Source organism: Centruroides vittatus, unplaced genomic scaffold, assembly GCF_030686945.1.
Source record: "Centruroides vittatus isolate TY-2023 unplaced genomic scaffold, ASM3068694v2 contig_193, whole genome shotgun sequence".
Classification (NCBI taxonomy): domain Eukaryota; kingdom Metazoa; phylum Arthropoda; class Arachnida; order Scorpiones; family Buthidae; genus Centruroides; species Centruroides vittatus.
Genome location: NW_027121185.1, coordinates 112,033 through 132,402, shown reverse-complemented (window position 1 = coordinate 132,402; position 20,370 = coordinate 112,033). Strand labels below are relative to the sequence as shown.

At 33.2% G+C, this 20,370-nt stretch overlaps 1 protein-coding gene across 1 annotated transcript; it reads right to left on the bottom strand.

The window, feature by feature from the left end:
• Positions 1–1,254: 1,254 nt before the first annotated feature.
• On the bottom strand, positions 1,255–10,762 carry LOC136970365 (BAG domain-containing protein Samui-like). The gene is made up of 2 exons (XM_067264796.1): positions 10,510–10,762; positions 1,255–3,394 (listed from the first exon to the last, which is right to left on the bottom strand). The coding sequence occupies exons 1-2, from the start codon at positions 10,648–10,650 to the stop codon at positions 1,835–1,837; spliced, it is 1,701 nt and encodes a 566-aa protein (XP_067120897.1). The 5' UTR covers positions 10,651–10,762; the 3' UTR covers positions 1,255–1,834.
• Positions 10,763–20,370: the final 9,608 nt, after the last annotated feature.

Sequence of the window (20,370 nt, the reverse complement as noted above, 5' to 3'; positions counted from 1 at the left end):
TTTCGGGAGCGTAACCTTCATTTATAACCGTAATCAGAATTCGACTTACGACGGTTCTGTAGTAACCGATCCGGTGACAAAGGCAGAGTTGTATCAGTTTTCACGTATTATTTATATCAAACATCTGATAAGAAATGAGTTGCAACAATGTATTGCAACTTAACTGAATAAATCGGTAGAAGTCAAGATTTTTATGCAAAATACTTCTTAAAATTTGAAATTTTACGTTATTTTACCGTTCTCCTGTAAATAAAACAATTTACATTTGTGTTACTTTCAGCATAATTTTTAGAAGGAAATTCTCGGCTCAACGTTACGAATAAAGTTTACTTTAACTCTCAAAATCAGTATGCAAGTTTAAATATTTATTAACTAACTTCTGGTTCGTTCTGTATTAACTTTTTATTGTGTTCCAATTATAACGTATCTTTATCGTCAGTTTTGTAAAAAAAATAAATAAATAAAAAAGAGAAAACAGCACTTCTGTTCAACAGTACCTGACACAATAAAACACGATTGGGCAAGCGAGTGCGCTTAATAGAATATATACTAGTAGTTTAATCTAATGGCAGTAGGCCTATACTTCCTCACTATTTTATAGGCTTACTTTCATGAGATTTCCATTAAATATGCGATTCTTCAGTTTCGATTAAAATATTCGATGCTATCCCAAACTTTCACAAAAAATGCAAATTAATCTTCCGGGTGACCGGGCTTTTAGAGATTCGTCGGTAACTATTGATCATAAAGTCATATTTCCCTCCAGGGTTAAGAAACGCGAAGACGAACGACTAGCATGAATAAATCCGATGATTCAACATAATCAACACTACTGTACACTGCATGATATTATTTTGTAATATTAATACCCAGGTATATCACCTGTAGTAACACCAGTAAGAAAATCACTTGGAAGTGATAAATTGAGGGTTTAGAGACAAATTCCCTCAATTAGTTTAAACTAGTTATTGTAACAAGAGAGCAATATGGTAAACTTGTATGAAGCACACATACAAACTCGAAAAGTAAGATCATCCTTGTTCTACAACTATCTTCCCCATTTTCGACAATTCAAAATCAGAGATTCGAAAACAGAAAAACATGGCCAAGGTCGTCGTTAATTTAGTGTACTGTACATACACTCCCAGTTCTGAATTTACATTTATGTTAATGAACCTACACTTCTTGATATGGCAAATTTTCCATTTTATATGGGAGAGTCTTTGTAACAAATTTGGACAACCACTTTACTAATTAAGATTTGTACAAGAAAGTTTTATTGATATAGTAGTATGGGTAGCAAAAGACGATACATGAAGCAAAAAATGCATTTCATCACAGCAATTCTTTTGATGGGTAAATGCAAACAGTTAAACATTTGTGATAAAATTAATTTATTTTTTTTTTCATTTAACACTATTTACAAAGCAATGTAAATAAGACAAATTTCACTGACGGGAAAAAAACCACTAAAATACTATTTACACATTTCTAAACTTTATGTAACCTTTGGCTCGATAATACTTTTGAGTTTACGATGCAAAAGAAAGGTGATTTACTTCCGACGATCCGTTATACAGACAATTAAGTAAACGTTTAAATTGTGCAGATCGACATAACCATTAGAAATGCGATTTCTCCTTCTTAAATTAATGAAAGACGAAAAATTAAATTAGTATTTTAGTTAATGTCGTACTAGGAAATGGTATAAAATATGCGAAACAAAAATAGATCTTGGTTATTTAGTGCAGAAGTTAATATATTACTTTTTTAAATATTGCAAAATGTAAGAGAGCTTGACAGTTTTTTCATTTTAAGTTAGACAGGAAAACCACTATTGTTGAAATTCCTTTTGGGTTTCCGCCGATTTGGAAATGTCGGATGAGGAATCTTGATCTGTTTGTACTTCTGGTCCTTTGGTGAGAAGATTTTGAGAATGCTTATTGTTGGCATTCTCGACTTCCATTGTTTGTTCCGTGTGATTAGTTTCTGTAGTGTCAATTTCCATCTTTTCTGCTTCTGTTCTCTTTACTAATTGTCCTTTGACTTCAGTTTTGTCTTCTACTTTAATTTTTTTGTTATTTACTCCAGGAAGCTCCATTTTTCCTTCTGTGGCCACTTTTGATTCCTCTGATATTTCATCTCCCTTCTCTTTTCCTGAGTGCACATTCTCTTCGGTCATTTCCGAACACTGAGTATTCTGCAAAGTGTTATCAGTTATTTTGTCTATTGATTCATTCGGTTCCATTTTTTCAGATGGAATGTTGTTTGATGACTTGACTGAAACTTCTTCAGACTGCTTACAGACGTCCATAGCTTCCTGAGTGATGGCCTGATTTGGATCCTCGGATTTTGAATTTTTACGAGTAATTTTTGATTCTAACAACGATATACATGTTTGTACCTCGTTAATTGCCACTTTTCGAGCCTTTCTGATTTCATCCAACCCTCCTGTATCTATATTGTCCAATTTCAACATGCATTGTGTAAGCATTTCATCTAAGTAACGATATTGTTTGTCTTGAAAACATCCAGTAAATTCTTCGACTTGTTTTTTTAATCCTACCATTTCATTTTTTACTTTTGCAATCTGATTCAGAGCAAATTCTGCTGGGTTAGTCTGGTTTACTTTCATCTGGGGTGGTTCATTAATATTTATTGGTACTTTTGAAACATGTGGTCCAACATTCTGTTTAGCAGTCGGTTTCTTTGGTGTTTTGTGCTCAGAAAGATGGGGAGCAGATTCGGTCTTACGAGTACTAAATGATGGTCCTTCGAACGGTTGACTCGAGCTATTACTGCGTGGTGGAAAACTCTGAAAAGGCGAAGTCTTTTTAGTAGTAGTTTTGTCAGGCGAATGAGAACTCTGTTCTACTCTTGGTTCTACCATTATAGGAATATGACAAACACGGGGTTGATGACTTGCATCTTCCGATGTATCGTCAGTAGTTGGCTTAATGCTTTCTTCACTATTCAAATGCGTTTTAGTAGAAAATTTTCCTTGGGAGAGTTTTGATCCCACAGAATTTTGCATATTTTCAGTTCCTACATTAGACTGATTTGTCTTAGAATGTTCATTACCTTTGTTACTAATGTGACTAGAATTTGAATCTCCCCTAGGTTCGACCATAATGGGAATATGATGAACTCTGGGTTCACGAGACTGTTCGGAATTAACGGAAGGACCACTTCCCTGAGAACTAGCCTGTCCATCTGAACAGTCGGAACTACTATTTTTTGAAGACTTCTCGTGTACTACTTTAATTGGAATACTTCCTTCGGGCCAAGAAGACCCGGTAGTGTTACGGTGTCTAGTCTGTGGACTTCCAGGCATAGAAGTAGAATTCCTGAATGGCGGAGGATTCCTCCAAGATGGTTCGTCAAAATGGCTCGTCTGAAATAAATAATATAAACTATTAGCATAATTTCTATAGTAAGATAAATATACTTGTGCAACATACAATTATAAAACAAAACAATCATAATTTGTCTACTCATTCATGTACAGCTTTCTTAGCAAATCTCTATAATTAGCTGATATCAACATATAATCCAATTACTTTATAATCTAAAAGGACACATTTTGAAGATGCTACTTTTATTTGGATCAACAAATGGTTCTTAAACTATGTGTGTTTCTTCAGATCTGCAAACACTTAAAACACCAGGTAATCACAGTTAAAGTTGTCCCATTAAGAGGACTAACTCCAACCAATTAGCTGATTAGCATGTACACAAATTTTAGTGTAAATCAAAACAAGGAAAAGAATTTTGCAAAATAAAATTTTAGTCCAAAAATTGTCCACTAAAGAATAAATTTTACAGGAAAATTGTCCGCATTTATTCTGCATTATTTGTAAATCAAAACAGATAGATTCAATCATGTGCCACTGTGATTTCTGGGTATGGGGACCATTTAAAATTATGGTTTAAAGATAATGGAATCTGTACAAGAACGTAACATCTTGTACAGATTCCATTATCTTTAAACCATAATTTTAAATGGTCCCCATACCCAGAAATCACAGTGGCACATGATTGAATCTATCTGTTCTACAACAGCCATGGTCATGTCTTCAATGGTTTCGGTAGTGATGAGCTTTCACTCCCTGCTAGGTTGGCCTTTTCCAGGTTCCCCTCCTAAGGATTCAGTTGCCTCAATCATGTTATCATTTTTCCAACAGCATGTGGAGGCATTGGTCTGTGGCCTAAGTTCTTAAGATGGCAATATTCATGAACAGTAACCACAGCAGTACACAATTTTTGTAAATGAGCTTCACAATTAATGCATATTCTCCAGCAAAGCAATGGCCATCATAACTGTAGCCAATACGAATGGCATGCACTAGTTGTCAGCAGTTTTTTTTATACCCAGTCTTGTTGCTGATACATGCCAAATTTCCTTGATTTAAGCACCCTGTACCCTGTAGTGAACAATTTTGTAAGTAAAATTTTTCTTTGTAAAATCTTTTTCCCACACCATTTGAATAATGTGTACACAAATTTTGGTGTCAATCAACTTATTGGTTGGAGCTACAATTCCTACAAATAAGAAAACTTTAATTATGATAGCCCTGTATCTGAATATCTAGAGAGGAAGCACAGACAGCTCAAACAATTTAAATACTAAAAACTCTGTCTATATTAATTTTAATACATTAGAAGCATAATACAATTGATAGCACTTTGATATAAACTTAAATACAATTAGTACAGATGTTCCAGAATGCAAACAGAACTTTTCCAGAACATAAGTTCTTACTTTTTAAATTTTTTAATTTTAAAAGTTAAAAAGAATATCAAACTTTTATAGTAATTTTATTTTGATTTGTATGTACACTAAGTTAGTAACACAGTGTTCACAAGTTTTTGATCCATATTTGAGGCACACTCACTAAAACTAGTACACTTAGAAAAATTGGCCATTTGCTACGCAAGTTATCTTCAACTTCCATTTAAGCAACATAAACCTGTTATATTTCAGACTTAATTTAAGTCACGAGCAAGTAAAGCTAACATCCAAAAAGAGGTGGATGAAGCATGAGTAAAACTTAAATTTCATATTACACTATTTGTCCCATTTTGTATAAAAGCAAGGAAAAGTTTAGGGTATCACTTAAGCCAAATAATACATGATCTTTTCAATGCAGATCAGATGAGTAAAGAAGTACAGGTATTCCTTGTACAACAACATTGTTTGAAAATTCGGGATATCCCTATTCACAACACAGCTTCTGATTTCACTCTAACACATTTTGGAAATCTCCATATAAACTTTTGTTATTCAATATATTTTTTTAAATTCAAGCACGCATGTGCATTGTCTCAAATTTGCCCATGGATTTTGGAATATTGAAATTTTCAAATTATTTCGCACTTTTCATCAGGTTTACTTTAATGAAAGCATAGGACAAAGAAGAAAAAAATTGCACTAATTTTCCTATCAACCAAGTGTTGCTGTCATTGCTTTCAGACGTCAGACTGTCACAGAGTTCTCTTTTTATAGATTAAATAAACTTTATTAAATATGAAGAGTAAACATTTTTAGGCAAGTGTTATTAACCTTTTTTTAACTGTAAGTATTACTTACCTACAAATGATTACTTCATTCATAAAAATGACAAATGAAATACAGAAAATACCTCAGTACTTGAACACAAATTCTGGAAAAATTCACTCAGTACTCAACCAAACAAATCCAGCCTGCTAGAATAAATTTTTGACTATTAAAATTTTTTTTATGGAGAATAAAACAAAAATGTTATTATAAAAATAAAAGATATGAAAATGTTGCCAATACTTCTGATCAAGATGATCAAAAAAGCCAAGATGACTACAATACTTTGTAAAAACAAAATTCCCTTGTTTAATTTAAAAAGAACTGTAACAGTCACAATTAAATTAATATTAATTATCAATTGCTTTAATAAACATATTTCTCTTAGCAAAAGTGTACTATTCTTTTTCATTACTAACTTCTGGAATGCAGCTCTATGTTTTGCATTAGTCCTTTGTTTTGTATAGCATGAATTTGCACAACATAATAACATTCCAAAAAAGTGCCAATGTATTATACAAGGGATACCTGTAATTTTCTTTTTAAATTCTATTTCTATAAATTATCATCAGATTTAGCTAAGGAGGGAAATTGTTACCTGCTTTAACCAACAACTTGGATAAAGCTAATTCTAGCTTTACTGATTCACAGGCTTTAGTCATGACTAAGGTCCAGATTTTTGGGTGCTTTTAAATGCTGTATTATTAAGACAAAAACCGACAAGATGTACTATATTTACAAACTACATAATTGTTTATTGCAATTTAGACATAAAGATGAGTATTGTAATTTACAACAGTAACCATTTCAATGTTCTTAAAAGTGAAGTTTTCTCGTTTGGAGGATAGAATGTCTTTATATAAGAAAACAGATTTTTTTATGTTGACCGAGACTAAGGGGACATGTTTCAGTTTTACTCAGAATTCTAGTTAAGTGCAATCCAGAATATTTTTCAAATTGGGATTTTTTTTGATAAACTAGATCTGAGTTTGTCCAGGGTAAAACCATCCAGTATATCAAGTGCCTGACTTACAACATTCTACTGATCCTGCATTTCAGTTCCATGTCTTTCCAGCTTGTTGATTTTATCCAACAATAACTTGTACGAATGCACAGAATAGAGCTCTGTGGTCATTACCGGATCGGCGACCAGTTTCTCGACACTGTCGACAGCTGCAGAATCGCCAGGAGGAAGTTCGTTGATAAATGCATTAATTTTCTCGAAGTTCTCACAGTAGAGAATATCACACTGTTTATCAAAGACCCCCAATGGATGACCAGATATTAGAGTTCATTGAGTTCGTATTTTTATGTTGGTACATTTTGAATAACACTAGTTGTACAGTACATAGCACCTGGTCAGTGGTGCAAGAAGAATGTTCAGCACATACCATTTTGTGGAATCTGTTGTTTCTTCCAGTATAAACACTACAGGATTGTCTCCAACAACATCCAGGTGCCCCTATAAATATATGCTCAAAATTTCTCCTTTTTGTTTGCCTTCTCTATGCTTTTTCAAACTTATGTGTCGCTTGATTTTTGTTTCTTGGTGTTTCACATCAACCGAAATCACAATCACAAATGGAACAGCAAAGAACTTTTCCGTCTGTGCATATGCCTTCATCTTTAAACTTATTTGCTAAAATGTTCAGTTTAGATGCGGACAATTTTGCCATTTTCTAATGTCGCCGACACTGAACAAAGGAAATTGGAACGGTTGTGCTCACAAGTCAGGGTAAGGTGACCTCAATACAGAATTTTCTAGATTTTCAGTGAATCTGTTTACATTCTTAAAACAACCCTAAGGCTTAGTTGTTTAGTCCAGAAAATTCCACTTTACCCCCATTTTTCTCAACAAACAAGAGTAAGCTAATTAATCATTTTTTTTCCTCATCATGGCTCTAGTTTGATAAATTTTTTCCCCCTTCAAGTGAATGAATGAAAACCACCAAAAAAAAAAAAAAAAAAAAAAGAGATAATTGTCAATGTATTCTTTGAAAACGTAAAAAAGAGGGAAGCTGGGTGCAAAATATATAGTTTGGGTGCTAGTTACTGTTTTGGGGCAGGTTTGCAATTTGCATGCATTTGGGTGCTAAACATTTGGCAATGAGTGGGCCTACTGCACTAAAACCAACTTAGTTTGTCTTTTTACACTCTGTCCCTTTCAAAAATCGAGTGGGTGCGGCACCCAGAAATCCAGACCTTAGTCATGACATACATACCTATACAGCATATAACTAATTCTTTTCCCCATAATCTAAACACTATAGGAATTACATCCTTAAAATTTTATATTAATTATAGACTAATACATATACAATATTTATTATCACAATAACTAGGGATTTCTGACCATTCTACATTATGAAAAGTAGTTGTATAATTTGAGAGAACATTAATTTTTTAAATAATAGTTATTGTTACATTGTAACTCTTATATTACACAAAACTTTCAGTTAATGTCAAAGGCAAAATTCTACCATATAATATGTTAATCTACTTGAAAGCTAACTGAACGTTTGAAGTTAAATCATTGTTTTACCACTTTCTTCTCTATTTTCTATTATATGTTGATAACATTAATGATTAGATAACTGAACTCCCATCTGCAGTGAAACATTACTCAAATTTGCCAAAGTGATGTGATAATACCAAAATTCACCAGATAGTAAAGCAGCTCTGGTAGTCCTCTCACTAAATTAATATAATATTTATTCCTGTATGTCTATGCTTTCCTGCAGGTTTCTGTGTATATGCTGTCTACTAGGATCTTATTTATTAATGTCTTATTATATTAGTGTAGTTTCTGATTAGCAAATATAGGAGATCTTAGTCAAAAATAAAAACAAAATATCAGGTGAAAATAAAGATATTTTGTTTGATTTTTGACTAACATCTCTCTTGCTAATCAGAAGCTGTACCAGTATAATAAGTCCTATTAATAAACAAAGTCCTAGTAGACAGCATATACACAGGAATTTTATTAATAATGTATAGGTTAGAACAGAGAATAAAACCACCATTTTTGAGTATTAAAATAAAAAAGATGTTAAATAATAAAAGTGAATACATAATCTAATAACAAAGCTTGTAATGTTGTACAATGCTAGATATTTCTGTAAAAATTTAAAAAAGTTGAAATATTTTTCCTAATGAAAATCTCTATTTATTTACTAAGATCAATATCAATATTCAGAATCATAAATAATATAAAATGACGAGTAAGACAAAGTTTGTTCTTATAGATAAAAACTGCTAGAAACAAACTTTGAAAGGTTTTGTCTTACTTATTTTAGTAATTCTAGCTTTTTTGTGCATGGAAGTATAAAATGATGATGTAGAACAAACCAAAAGGATATTGCTATTCTCAACCTACGCAAGGAACATTATTCAAATTTAAATTAAATTTATTATCATTTTAAATTGTTTTTTTGTAGGAAATTTATATTAAGGTATGGGCAAATGCGGCTCTTGCTGAAAGTGCTATCCTTCCCAGCCTTACCATACTATCTGCCACGACAGTACAGAACTGCGGCTCCCATGAATTTTGCAAAACCTACATTTCGGCTCCCACTGAACTCTTGCTTGCCCACCCGTTATATTGTTTTAAATATATCTTTTTTCCAGCAATTCAACTAGCAACCTCCTCTTGCTATTATTATTTATCTACAATAACAGAAAATTTGACTTAAATTTAATTGACAATTTATGAAGTACGATTCCAAATAAATGTTTAATGGAACCGAGCGAGCACGTTTAATTTCTCTGACATGACCTCGACATAATCCTTGACGCAGTCTTTCGAGAAAATTTTATCACTTTGTCCCAAAATCAATAAGATTCAATTCTACCTCAATAAAATTTTCATCAATATTTTCTATTTTTATCAATTTCTCAAAGAAATTCATTCTTTTAATATTTTATGTCACTTTTGGGTCAATCCAAGTCAATGGTCTACTAAAAATCACCGAATTAGTTACAAATAAGGGATTGAAGTAATTTTAAAACTTTCACCTTATAACTTCTACATTTTTCGGAATCACACGACACGCACTCTTCGACCCACTTTAATTCCCTTTTATTTTTATTAACGAGAACGGACTAAAATCTAGTTATGCAAATTTGGCGACCGTCTGGATGACCAAGAAGGAAACGAGAAGAAAATCGTCACATTTTAAGATTCTCCGCACGACAAATCTAATCAGCAAGTACAAATTCTCAGAGAGATTGCCAAATCAAAGTTCTAACAAAAGAGTATGCAAGATAAACATTACCAACCAGATTATCTACTAACTTATCTACGAACAAACTGGCTTGGTTTGTGCCTTTCTGGCAGAGTTCTATAATTAGATTAATTATAACCGAAAGATAAGTTAATGGCAGGTTAAACGTCCGGTGTACCTAACTGTGTTAAAAATAAAACAATTAACAGGATTCAGAACACACTCAACATAACTAAAACTGCCAATTCCCGCGCCGATGATTTTCACGAGACATTTCGAAAATTTAGTGCCGCAGAATAACTAACGACGATACAAACAATACAGAATACAGTATTTAGAGATCCGCACACCTCAGCATAATCAAATTAGCACACTAAACACAATCACTCTAGAATCAACAGAGCATAATAAATACACAATGATATCCACATTTCCAGAGCTTACATAGCTCTAGAAATTGTGGCATATGCTACATACGATGCATGCATTGTTCAGGTAGCATCTCAGTGTATAGGATATAATTAACCGGTCTCGTAAGACAGGAAACAAATTAAAGAATGTCAAAGCTAAATAATCGATTCCAGCATGTTTCTAGAATATGACGTAGGCACGAAATCGATTAATAAAGCGTAGAAACGAGGTATGAAGCGTGTCGGCGTAGGAATGCCCGCTATTACTATTTATACAGAGTTCAGGAGAAAGGAAAAAAGAATGAATGATTTGGCTTACGGTGGTATCCAGATCGTTCCAGTAACTCCTACGTATAGGAGTAGTGTCGTAGAACATATTCCTGTCCTCTTGAGATCTCGTATTGAACCTTTCGAACGGCGACGTGTCACCTACTTGAAAAGGGAAACGTCGAAAACTCATCTTTTATAAACCTGCAGAATGTTCCCGAACGTTCCGACTTTCTAGATTTTTCCGGAATGGAAGATCGCACGATCACGTGACCGAGTTGCAACCCGGCTCAAAACCCGATACGAAATGGCGGAAGCGTTTTCGTCGATCTTCGAGCGAAATTCGGGAAAATATTTTAAACCCGTTAAGTTTTAATACGTATCAGATTTATTTATTTACTTTTTTAATAATTTAGAGATGTGTTTTTAGCGTCATTCGGCAGTTAGACTAACGGGCGGTACGGAATTTACGGACGTTAAATGGCGCGTTCGGGTGCTTCTGCGTCGTTGTTGGATATTGTTATTGATTTTGTGCGACTTTTTTTCGCACAAAACAACTTACACTCCCGTCTGGATAGAGGAAAATCGGTTTACTTTTTGGTGCTTCTTACAAAAAAAAAAAAAAAAAAAAAAAAAATGGAGTCGGTTGGATGCAATTTGACACGTTGGCCTCTTTACCGAGTTTATTACACAAAACAAATATAATTATTAATTTAATGTTTTTTAAGTAGGATAGCTTTATAACGGAAGGGGAAGACCGGCTACGTAACGTAACCAATGAATATTTGTGTTTTTGTTAGTAAGATGTTTGTAGCTACATCATACATCACCCCGTAAGTCGGTTTACAAGCAAATAAACAAGTTTTCTAGGGCATTTTGGTGAGTAAAACGCCATTACAAAAGAACGGTTAAAAATATAGGCGTATTACTTATTTGTGTAACAGGAACTAAATGAGCAGCAGAAAGAAAAAGAGAGGATAATGACGGGGCAAACTGTGCACACAATAAAAGCTATTGGCAGCTAAATGACAAATTGATGATGAAGATAAATATAACCGAGTGAATAAAAACATATTTTTCTTTGCAAGCCATATATAAATATTAGCTAACTTTAAGTGGAACAAATCCAAATATCCAAACTGGAATTGTTTATGATGATAAAGGGTAGTTGGATGAGGATGATAATGACAACAGTCTGGCAATGAAATACGGAATGTATTTGCAATGATTATTGATCTGTCTGCTAGTGTACACAAAGAAAATGCATCCTTGCAACTATTGATGGATCAATAATAATTACAAATGTGTTTGCATATGAAAGATGAGAATACAATATTTTTGCTTATTTAACATTTACTTATTTGCATTTACATTTTTCAAATTTTAATATGTCGAAATCCTGAATTAGACCAGGTTGATGTGTGTCACAGTTATGCAAATACATCTATGTAAATAAAGCAAATATTTTGTCCATGTTAAAAAAGTATAGCTTAGTTGTCTACTAATTTTAAATAAATGTATTTTTAGTATGTTTATTTCCAGAATTATGTTGAAAATAAGTTTACAGATCTTCCAAGGAACTTGGTCTTGCATTAAAATAACCTAATGCCTACTTTTTTGGGTTGGTATCGACACTTTAAAGCTTTATTGTTAAATTGCATTCTTCTAAAGATTAGTGCTATAATGTATTTATATTTATGGGCAATTTTAGCATTGTTGGCTTATAATATCTAAGGACTAAATGGTGAATTAGTCAAGTTTCTGCCATATAAAAGCCAAATTAATCAATGCACCTTTGTTGTTTCTATAGATACTGTAAATAGGAAATAATCTTATATAAGCATGTGTAGGGTTTTTATATTATGTAATTTGTTTCCTGCTGATTTGACAAAGTGAAGATGGGATTTTTTTTTGTTTAAGAAGACAAATTGTCTATTTGATTAATATTAACATTGAAATATGTGTTCCTTTGTGATGTTATGTGGCTGTTTCTATTAATAAAAATCAATATATCAACACAAGATTAAAGAAAAATATCTACAATCGATTTTCTGTTTTGACAAGACTTTATTTTTGATGTAAGTTGGTAACTACTTTTTTTATAATTAATAAAAATGTAACTAACACACAACATTAATTAAATAAAATATATAAAATTTTAGGTTCACTCACATGATATGTTAATCAGGAAGTTTTGTTATAGCATTTAAATTTTCTCAACTACTGTTACATTCTAATTAATTAGGAGCAATGTTTCCAATTGCACAGCTACATTATTCTTTTCCTCTAAATATGCCTGTGCTATGATGCGTCTAAAGTGGGATCAGATCTTTGATTTGACCATGCAGAAGCACTAATTTAAAACTCCTTCATAAAACCAGGATATGGCAAACTATCCGTGGGGTTAGATTTACACTAGCCAAATAAGGCAGAGGTCTACACACTTTTAAATCTTGTTATATGGCAGAAGGGAAAGGATTTATTTTACGTTATGCCTTATAGCTTAGAGCTGCATGTCTAAATTACAAATTTTTATCTATTGATAAGAACACATACACAGTAAAATCAATTCACAAAATGACCTAGAAAGTGATCTTTTCCATACTAAATGGTATTAGAATATACTGTGTTGTTTCCATTTTCTCTAATGATTACTACAGTTATTAATAAGGTAGTTGTGGGAGAGTTTTCAGAAGTGGTACAAAGATGTAGGGTACAAACCTCGAAAAATCCCAAGATACATTTGATTTATTGTAACGAAATCCAAATTTGCATCACAATACTTCCCATTATAGTTAAAAGGTGGATAATTGTTTACTCTAGTTTTTACTTCCTTCACATACTCCCAACACAATTTAGATGTATTTGAATGGCAAACAACAAAGGACGTTTTAGAGTTACAAATTTTATTTACTAGGAGGAAGAATACTTCGTTTAGTGTAGGCATTATATCGAGAATTAATTTTAATTTCATTAAATTCGAATACTTTCTACCAGAATCTCGCCGTATTTTTCCATTTCCGCCGTTTGTTATCGTCGTGTTTAAACAGTAGAGGGTGATGAATCGGTGACTCACTGTATTTAGAACCGGGCAAAGTTTAAATTGTTACGAAACAATGAAGTGAGTGGGAGTATATAAAATATTCCGTTGTGTTAGTCACTACTGTTTCTATTTTCCATTTTTTGTTGTTTATGTCAATAGACATCCTCACCGCAAACAACTCGGATTCCGGGTTTGGAAACTACATTCTAAACGTCGAATCGCTAATTAATTACAGATTTCGGGAAAATCACGTTTTATAGTCACCAAGCAAACGAAAATTCTGAAAATACCTGAGTAACGAATCTCGCCGTTCGGTTGATTATACCACGAACGAACTTCTGCCCTCGTTTATATCGATGATTGCAGGAGTTATCGAACTATAATATACATTCATTGAACTTTTATGTAGATTGTTAGGAACGTAAGAAATAAAACAAAGCGATTTTATGTCGTAGTACGTTGTTAGAGAGCGGACAAACAGTACCAGCCTTTCATTTTGGTGTTTTTATTTGTTTTCCGTGTTTAACCACTCGATGATGCAATGGTGGTGGGATAAATTGATCAAAGCGGGTTTATAAGACGGTTGTTTATACGAGTTCGAATTAAAATTATAAAAATTAATTGTATATAATAAAATTCATAAGTGAAAGTATATAAACACGCAATATATAACTATACTGCGTGAAATTTTAAATGATCATTTTAACAGTAAATTGATATTATTTCATAACATTTAAAGGAATCTAATGTATATATTGATCGGTGTTTACAGTAGTAAAATTTTGAGAAAAATGACCTTTGTAACTGTGCAAGAAAAGCCATAAAAAGTATCACGAATTCGCACAAATATTGTAGAAAATGAAACATATTCTATAACTAACGTATCACCTATCTAACGATCGTTAAAGTAGATCAAGATCATTAACAAACTATTTATATATTTTTTTTAAATCATATTTTATGCACCATTAACCTATTTACGCTCACAGTCCAACACAATTTTGATTTTTATATGGAAGTTGTCGGAACGAATTAAAACGCACGCTATTTAATCTGCATTACACGTGTTTAGATCAGTAAAGACGAAGTAATTACCGGGTTTATTGTAAAATTACATATTTTAAAACATGCAGAACATCGATGGCGCGTATTACCGCTGGGAACATTCGTAATCCGTGCGATGTATCAGAACAATAGGGTGGCTGTTGTTTAAGGAAATTTCAATAAAGATTAACAGATGGAGTTAGTGTCTCGTTCGTTTCGCATTTTAGTCACGTCCCCGGCTTAGAATTTGAATGAAAATAATTACTTATCTCGCATTATTTTGTGTGTAATGCATTATATAGTGATTATTTTGTTAGGAATTCCTGTTTAAAGATACATGACCCCTATCTTCGAAGCTACGAAGTATTTGTTGCTTGAAAATGATGATAATTCGGTTTCAAAATTCTGCGAAAATCATTGTAGTTATGATTTTTAACAAAAGATTTTGGAATTGTAAAAATAATGCAAAAGACTTAGAATTTTAACTTCTCAGAGGTTTATATAACGCCTTTCTCCTGTTATAGGACATTTTTTGAATTATTTGTTCAAATTCTATTAGATCCATCCTCCCTCAGTTGTCTTTAGAAGTGATAATTTTGAAATAAATTGTCATATTTTCACGAGAAGAAATATACTCAAGCCTCGATTTAGCGGCAGTTCGACTCCGAAATTTGCACTAAATCGAAGTATCTCGGATAGTAGGAATTGTGTATAATTATGAGGTCTATGCATATTGTAGATTTTAGCAATTCACGGATACCGAGAAGTCTCTGTTTAATATTTATGGGTAAGTGTTCATTGGTGCGTTACGAAGATGTCGCTATATATAGGTTTGACTTGTTGTTTCTGATATCTTTACTGTTGTTAAGTGTATAGGTAAAAGTTACTTTTCTGGTTCTACTTTTGAGGAAAACAACAGAAGTGGGTAGTTCTGGGTAGAAACCGTTCCGGACGTAGAACAATTAGGAATCGTTTCACGGCGAGTTCCAGTATAAACTACCAGTTCCAATACTTTTATGAATACGGCTTATGAGGTTATGCCAAAAGTACATCATTGTACGCAACAGGCGGGGTTAAAAATGAATTAAAAACCGTAATAAATGGATGCCTCTGTACGATACAAAGAATGCCTCATTGGAAAATCTCGCTCACTTGGGTATCTCGAAATAGAATAGAATTATGAATGTGTAATTATTGCAGATGTCATCATAAATCTATTGTCATCAGAAGCAGTTTTTTTCCTTTATCGTGTGTTGTTTTTGAGGTAATATCTTAGAAAATTAAGATGAGTACATCTTTATTTTAAATTGTTAGTTTTAATCATTATGTGTATAAACTACACATATTTAGCTTCTCATATCTGTTTTTTGTTTTATTTACAATATTTTGTTTGTTCAACAAAAAACGCATCACAATCCAATATGGCGACGAAGGATAATGACGCTTATGTAAACTAAGTTCAACAACCAGTGCCTTTAGATGATATTTCACCCGTTTCTTGTATTTTAAACAATACTAAATGGCGAAAATTGAGTAGACATAATAAAAAAAACCATAATTTCTAACAGCTGTTCCAGAAATACACAAACTAGAGGCGTTAGAAAGCGAAAATCTAAGACGACACGGACAAAAATGCAAGACAGGCAGGGGTGTAGAAACAGCAAATAATTATAAATGTGACTGTTGTTTTATGTAAATCTGTAAGTGAAATTATGAGTGCCAAAGTCTAACCTATATTCTATGACCACTTGTACAAATTTGTGTGTGTTATTTTAGTTTTCTGTTAGGTGCACGGCATTATCCTACCTTCCACCAACAGATTTCATCTTTTAAGTATTAAATAAAATAATTTCGTGTTGCGCGTGAACAAAATGTCGAATAAGATCTCGAACTTAATAAATACACTTAATTAGCATTATCTTTAAATATAGAAAAATATTGTACGTTTGTCATCCCGGGGTGAGGAGGACGAGGATAAAAATAAAATTTCTCTCGAATTAACACGGAGGAATTAATTAACATTTATATTTTATTTTCTATTCTTAAAGTATTTCCTACAATCACTTTATTCTTTGACAAGAGATTACCTTGTTTATCGTTTCTTCTGAAGCACGACTCGTTTATGCACTTCTAAATACATTTTAATTACTGTTCTTAACGTCGGATGTTGACCCGCGTTGCATTCATAAATCAATACACAATTACCGAGGTAATCTTTGGTGGATTTGTACCTGGATTAATTTTTTTATACGCCTCTGCCCCGTCCATCCTTTTAGAGGTGAAGATCCTGGAACTTTGACCTCTCGGCAGCATTTGTTCCTCCTCATTTTACTATTTGCGGGGGAAAAGTTACTATATGCCTCCACGTACGACGCCCCAAATATGCCGTGGAGGGACCTCTGTACTGTATTAGAAGCGTAATTCTTGCTTCCGAACAATGATATTGTTAACACTTCTAGGGGAATTCCCTACCCCTCGTTACGATTTATATCCCTCTCCTAATCTAGCCGTATTTTCTTTCATACACATCTGTAGCAACGCGCATTATGTACGACTTCTCTTTACAAATCGATCTAGAAACTTCGAACACGTGCCGGCTGCTTTCACGTGTGTCGCCGGTTAACTGTAACTAAAACACAGCTTTATATAGATCCCCTGTACGGGATGGCCCGTAACTCAGTTAACAACTAAAAGATGTAAATTCGTAACGCCGCGTTAGAACAACTTAAAACGGTTTTTGGACCACCCTATTCTACACAAACAGTACTTACAACATTATTAAAAATTTACTATTTATTCATTGGCAAAAATATTTAACACAAATAAACACGTAAAGGTTATTTATACGCGTGCCTCATTTCGTATACGGCACAATAATCGCGAATAAAACACGAACTTTTATGTAGGTCATGACTTGTTTACAATTATATTTAATTAATTATTTTCTAGTAAAAATGTATAAATATTCACACCCAGATCTAAATTATCTAAAATCGAGGATACCGACAGAACGGATGGGTTGTGGCAAAGCGCCGCGTGGGCGATATGCCAAGAAGGGATACCACCCGGGAAGAGCTTTATCTATGGGGAAACTGACCCCTATTTAGGTGTTAGACACGTGAAGAAAATCTGCAGAACTCCGCGCGGCTGACCCGCCGGTCACGTGCCCGTCGATCACGCGCGAACCCGCTACAGACTAACGTTCAATGGTTTGTGGATAAAACCATTGGCCATATCCACTCCTTTACGATGGCCGATCCCGAATAATCTTTTTCTGTTTTTAATTAATCAATCAGGCTGTAAGCTAGGTATATTAGTTAGATTAGGCTTAAATTATAGAGGTATAACGCAGGTTAGTTATATTTGTATATGTTACAGTCAAAACCCGTTTTTAGTTAGAACGCGTTTTAACTAGTTGAAACTCTTTGTTAAAACCCGTTTTGTCTAGTTAAAACTAGTTTTAACTCAAATTCATTTTTGACTAGCGGTAAATTCTAGTTTTAACTAGATAAAACGGGTTTTGTCTAGTTAATTTACTGCTATACATGCTTTGATTTTAGTTAAAACTATTTTTAGCTACATAAATACGTTTGGGGGAAATAAAGTGTGTAGTGATTCGGGGAAAGATGCCTAACATTTTGCTTATGAAGGAAATTATAGCGATAATTTGGGTTTTGGAGGCCTCTAACGAAAATATCATATTCTTGAGTATGTTTTTCAAATAAAACTTTGGAGTATATGAAAAATAATTGTATATTGTGTTTGCAATGACGACTTTTTCACTGTCTGGCATTTTAGGCATCTCACCCTAAGTACCCGGGTGAGATGCCAAATGCCATTAGGGTAAGATACGAAATATAATTGCATGAAATTAACTTTCGAATATCTTAACCAAATTTAATTTATTGCATATGTAGTACAAAGTACTTTATAGTAAGTATAACAGCGCAGTATAAGTATCGTTAAGTTTCCGCCCGTTCTAACGTGCTCTATAGCTAGCTGAAAGCTTTTTTCAGTGCAAAAACTTTTTTGGGAAGTCCTTATATAATTTCTATGCATATCCTGCAATAAAAATAGAAAACAAAAATTTATTAAAAATAGGCATATTGGAATTCAATTAACAAAAAATAGGCATGTTACCCCAAGAAAAATGTGGCATTTTTCCCATTAGACAGGGTAAGATGCCTAGTGGAGTCCCGTGTTCCAGCGTGTCCGATCGGGTAGCTCACAATGGAAACTTTAGAACCTTAACTGCATCACACATTAATTGTTTTTTGCAATTTTTAATAAATTATATTTTAACTTTTAGTTTTAAAATGATTCTAGAAACATTTCGCAACAAAAACTTCGTTCTTATCTTGCTTTTATTCTTCTCGGATGTAGAAAATGAGGTAACGGTAGCCAACTACAGCTTTCCGCACTCAATATTGGCCCAACGATTCATCATACAAACACATGACAATATCTGACGTAACCGTTTGAAAATATCAAAAAGTAGGCATCTTCCCCCGCATCATTCTATATGTTGCAGTCAAAACCCGTTTTTAGTTAGAATGCGTTTTAACTAGTTGAAACTAGTTTATACTGGATGTATTTGTTAAAACCCGTTGTTTCTAGTTAAAACTAGAATTTATTGCTAGTCAAAAATGAATTTGTTAAAACTAGTTTTAACTCAGACATCTAGTATAAACTAGTTTCAACTAGTTAAAACGCGTTCTAACTAAAAAAGGGGTTTTGACTGTAACATATATATTTACAAATATATTGACGGCCGGAAAGCCTATGGCTCTGGAGAAACCCGGGTTCGAATCTTGAATTTTTCATGGGTTGTCCGTCCCGGATATACTGGGCCACTCACCATCCTAATTGTAAGCCTGGCCGAACCCACAACCGGTCCGAAAAAAGCCGTTCTAAGATACTAAGAGGGCTTAGTATCTTAGAACGAAAGGAGCCAAAATATTAATATACCACTAGAAAGATCCGGGACAATTACTTTTTTAGAAGCCCCGATCAAATAGCTCTTCTGGGTGCCTTATGATAAAGCCCGGGCACAATACGTTACACAACACTACAATAAAACTACCAAGCTCGGCAATAAATTAAATTATAAAATTAACATTTGTACAAGTTTCTTGTACCGTCGAGATTGCACGAGGAGATTGGGAACGTTACACCGTGGGCGTTATTAGTTCTCTGTTATTACCATGCATTATTCACGGACAGTGAGTATCAGCGTGTACATAAATTATTACCGTAATTTTATGACAGGATAAAGGGCAAAGATGTCGAACGAGCTATAGATATGTAACAATAATTTACCGATTAATTTCGTAGAAAAACTGAAACATATTTGCAAAATATTACTCATTTTTTAACATTTTTTTTAATAATTTCTTGCGCAGACACAATACAGTGACAATAAAACCTAATATTTTATTTTTACTGGAAAAATTCGAAATTCTGGCGTAACATTTTGATGGGGTGGGGGTAAAATATCCATCGGAGAATTTCGAAAGGCAATCCGCTTAGTTTACATTTAACAATCGAAGTCATTAATTAGATATAAAAGCTTAAAAGGTATAAAAACAATTTCCATCGTGAATTTTAACGAAACAATTTAGAAATTTACAAAACAATAAAACCTCGTTAATTTATAATGAAGGAGAATTTTGTAAACACTTTTTTGCCACCGTTTATTCATGCATTTATCTGTAACAAATAATCGGTCTGCAATTCGAAAAAAATTCGACCTATAAATTCCCACTATCGTCCGTCCGTCCGTCCGTCCGTCTGTCTGTCCTCTAATCTCGAGAACAGAGTTAAATA

Excerpts from the sequence above, each read along its gene's own strand:
- LOC136970365 (XM_067264796.1), bottom strand. The coding sequence starts at position 10,650 with ATGAGTTTTCGACGTTTCCCTTTTCAAGTAGGTGACACGTCGCCGTTC. Across the intron at positions 3,395-10,509 it reads GGAACGATCTGGATACCACC|ACGAGCCATTTTGACGAACC; the intron begins GTAAGCCAAATC and ends TATTTATTTCAG.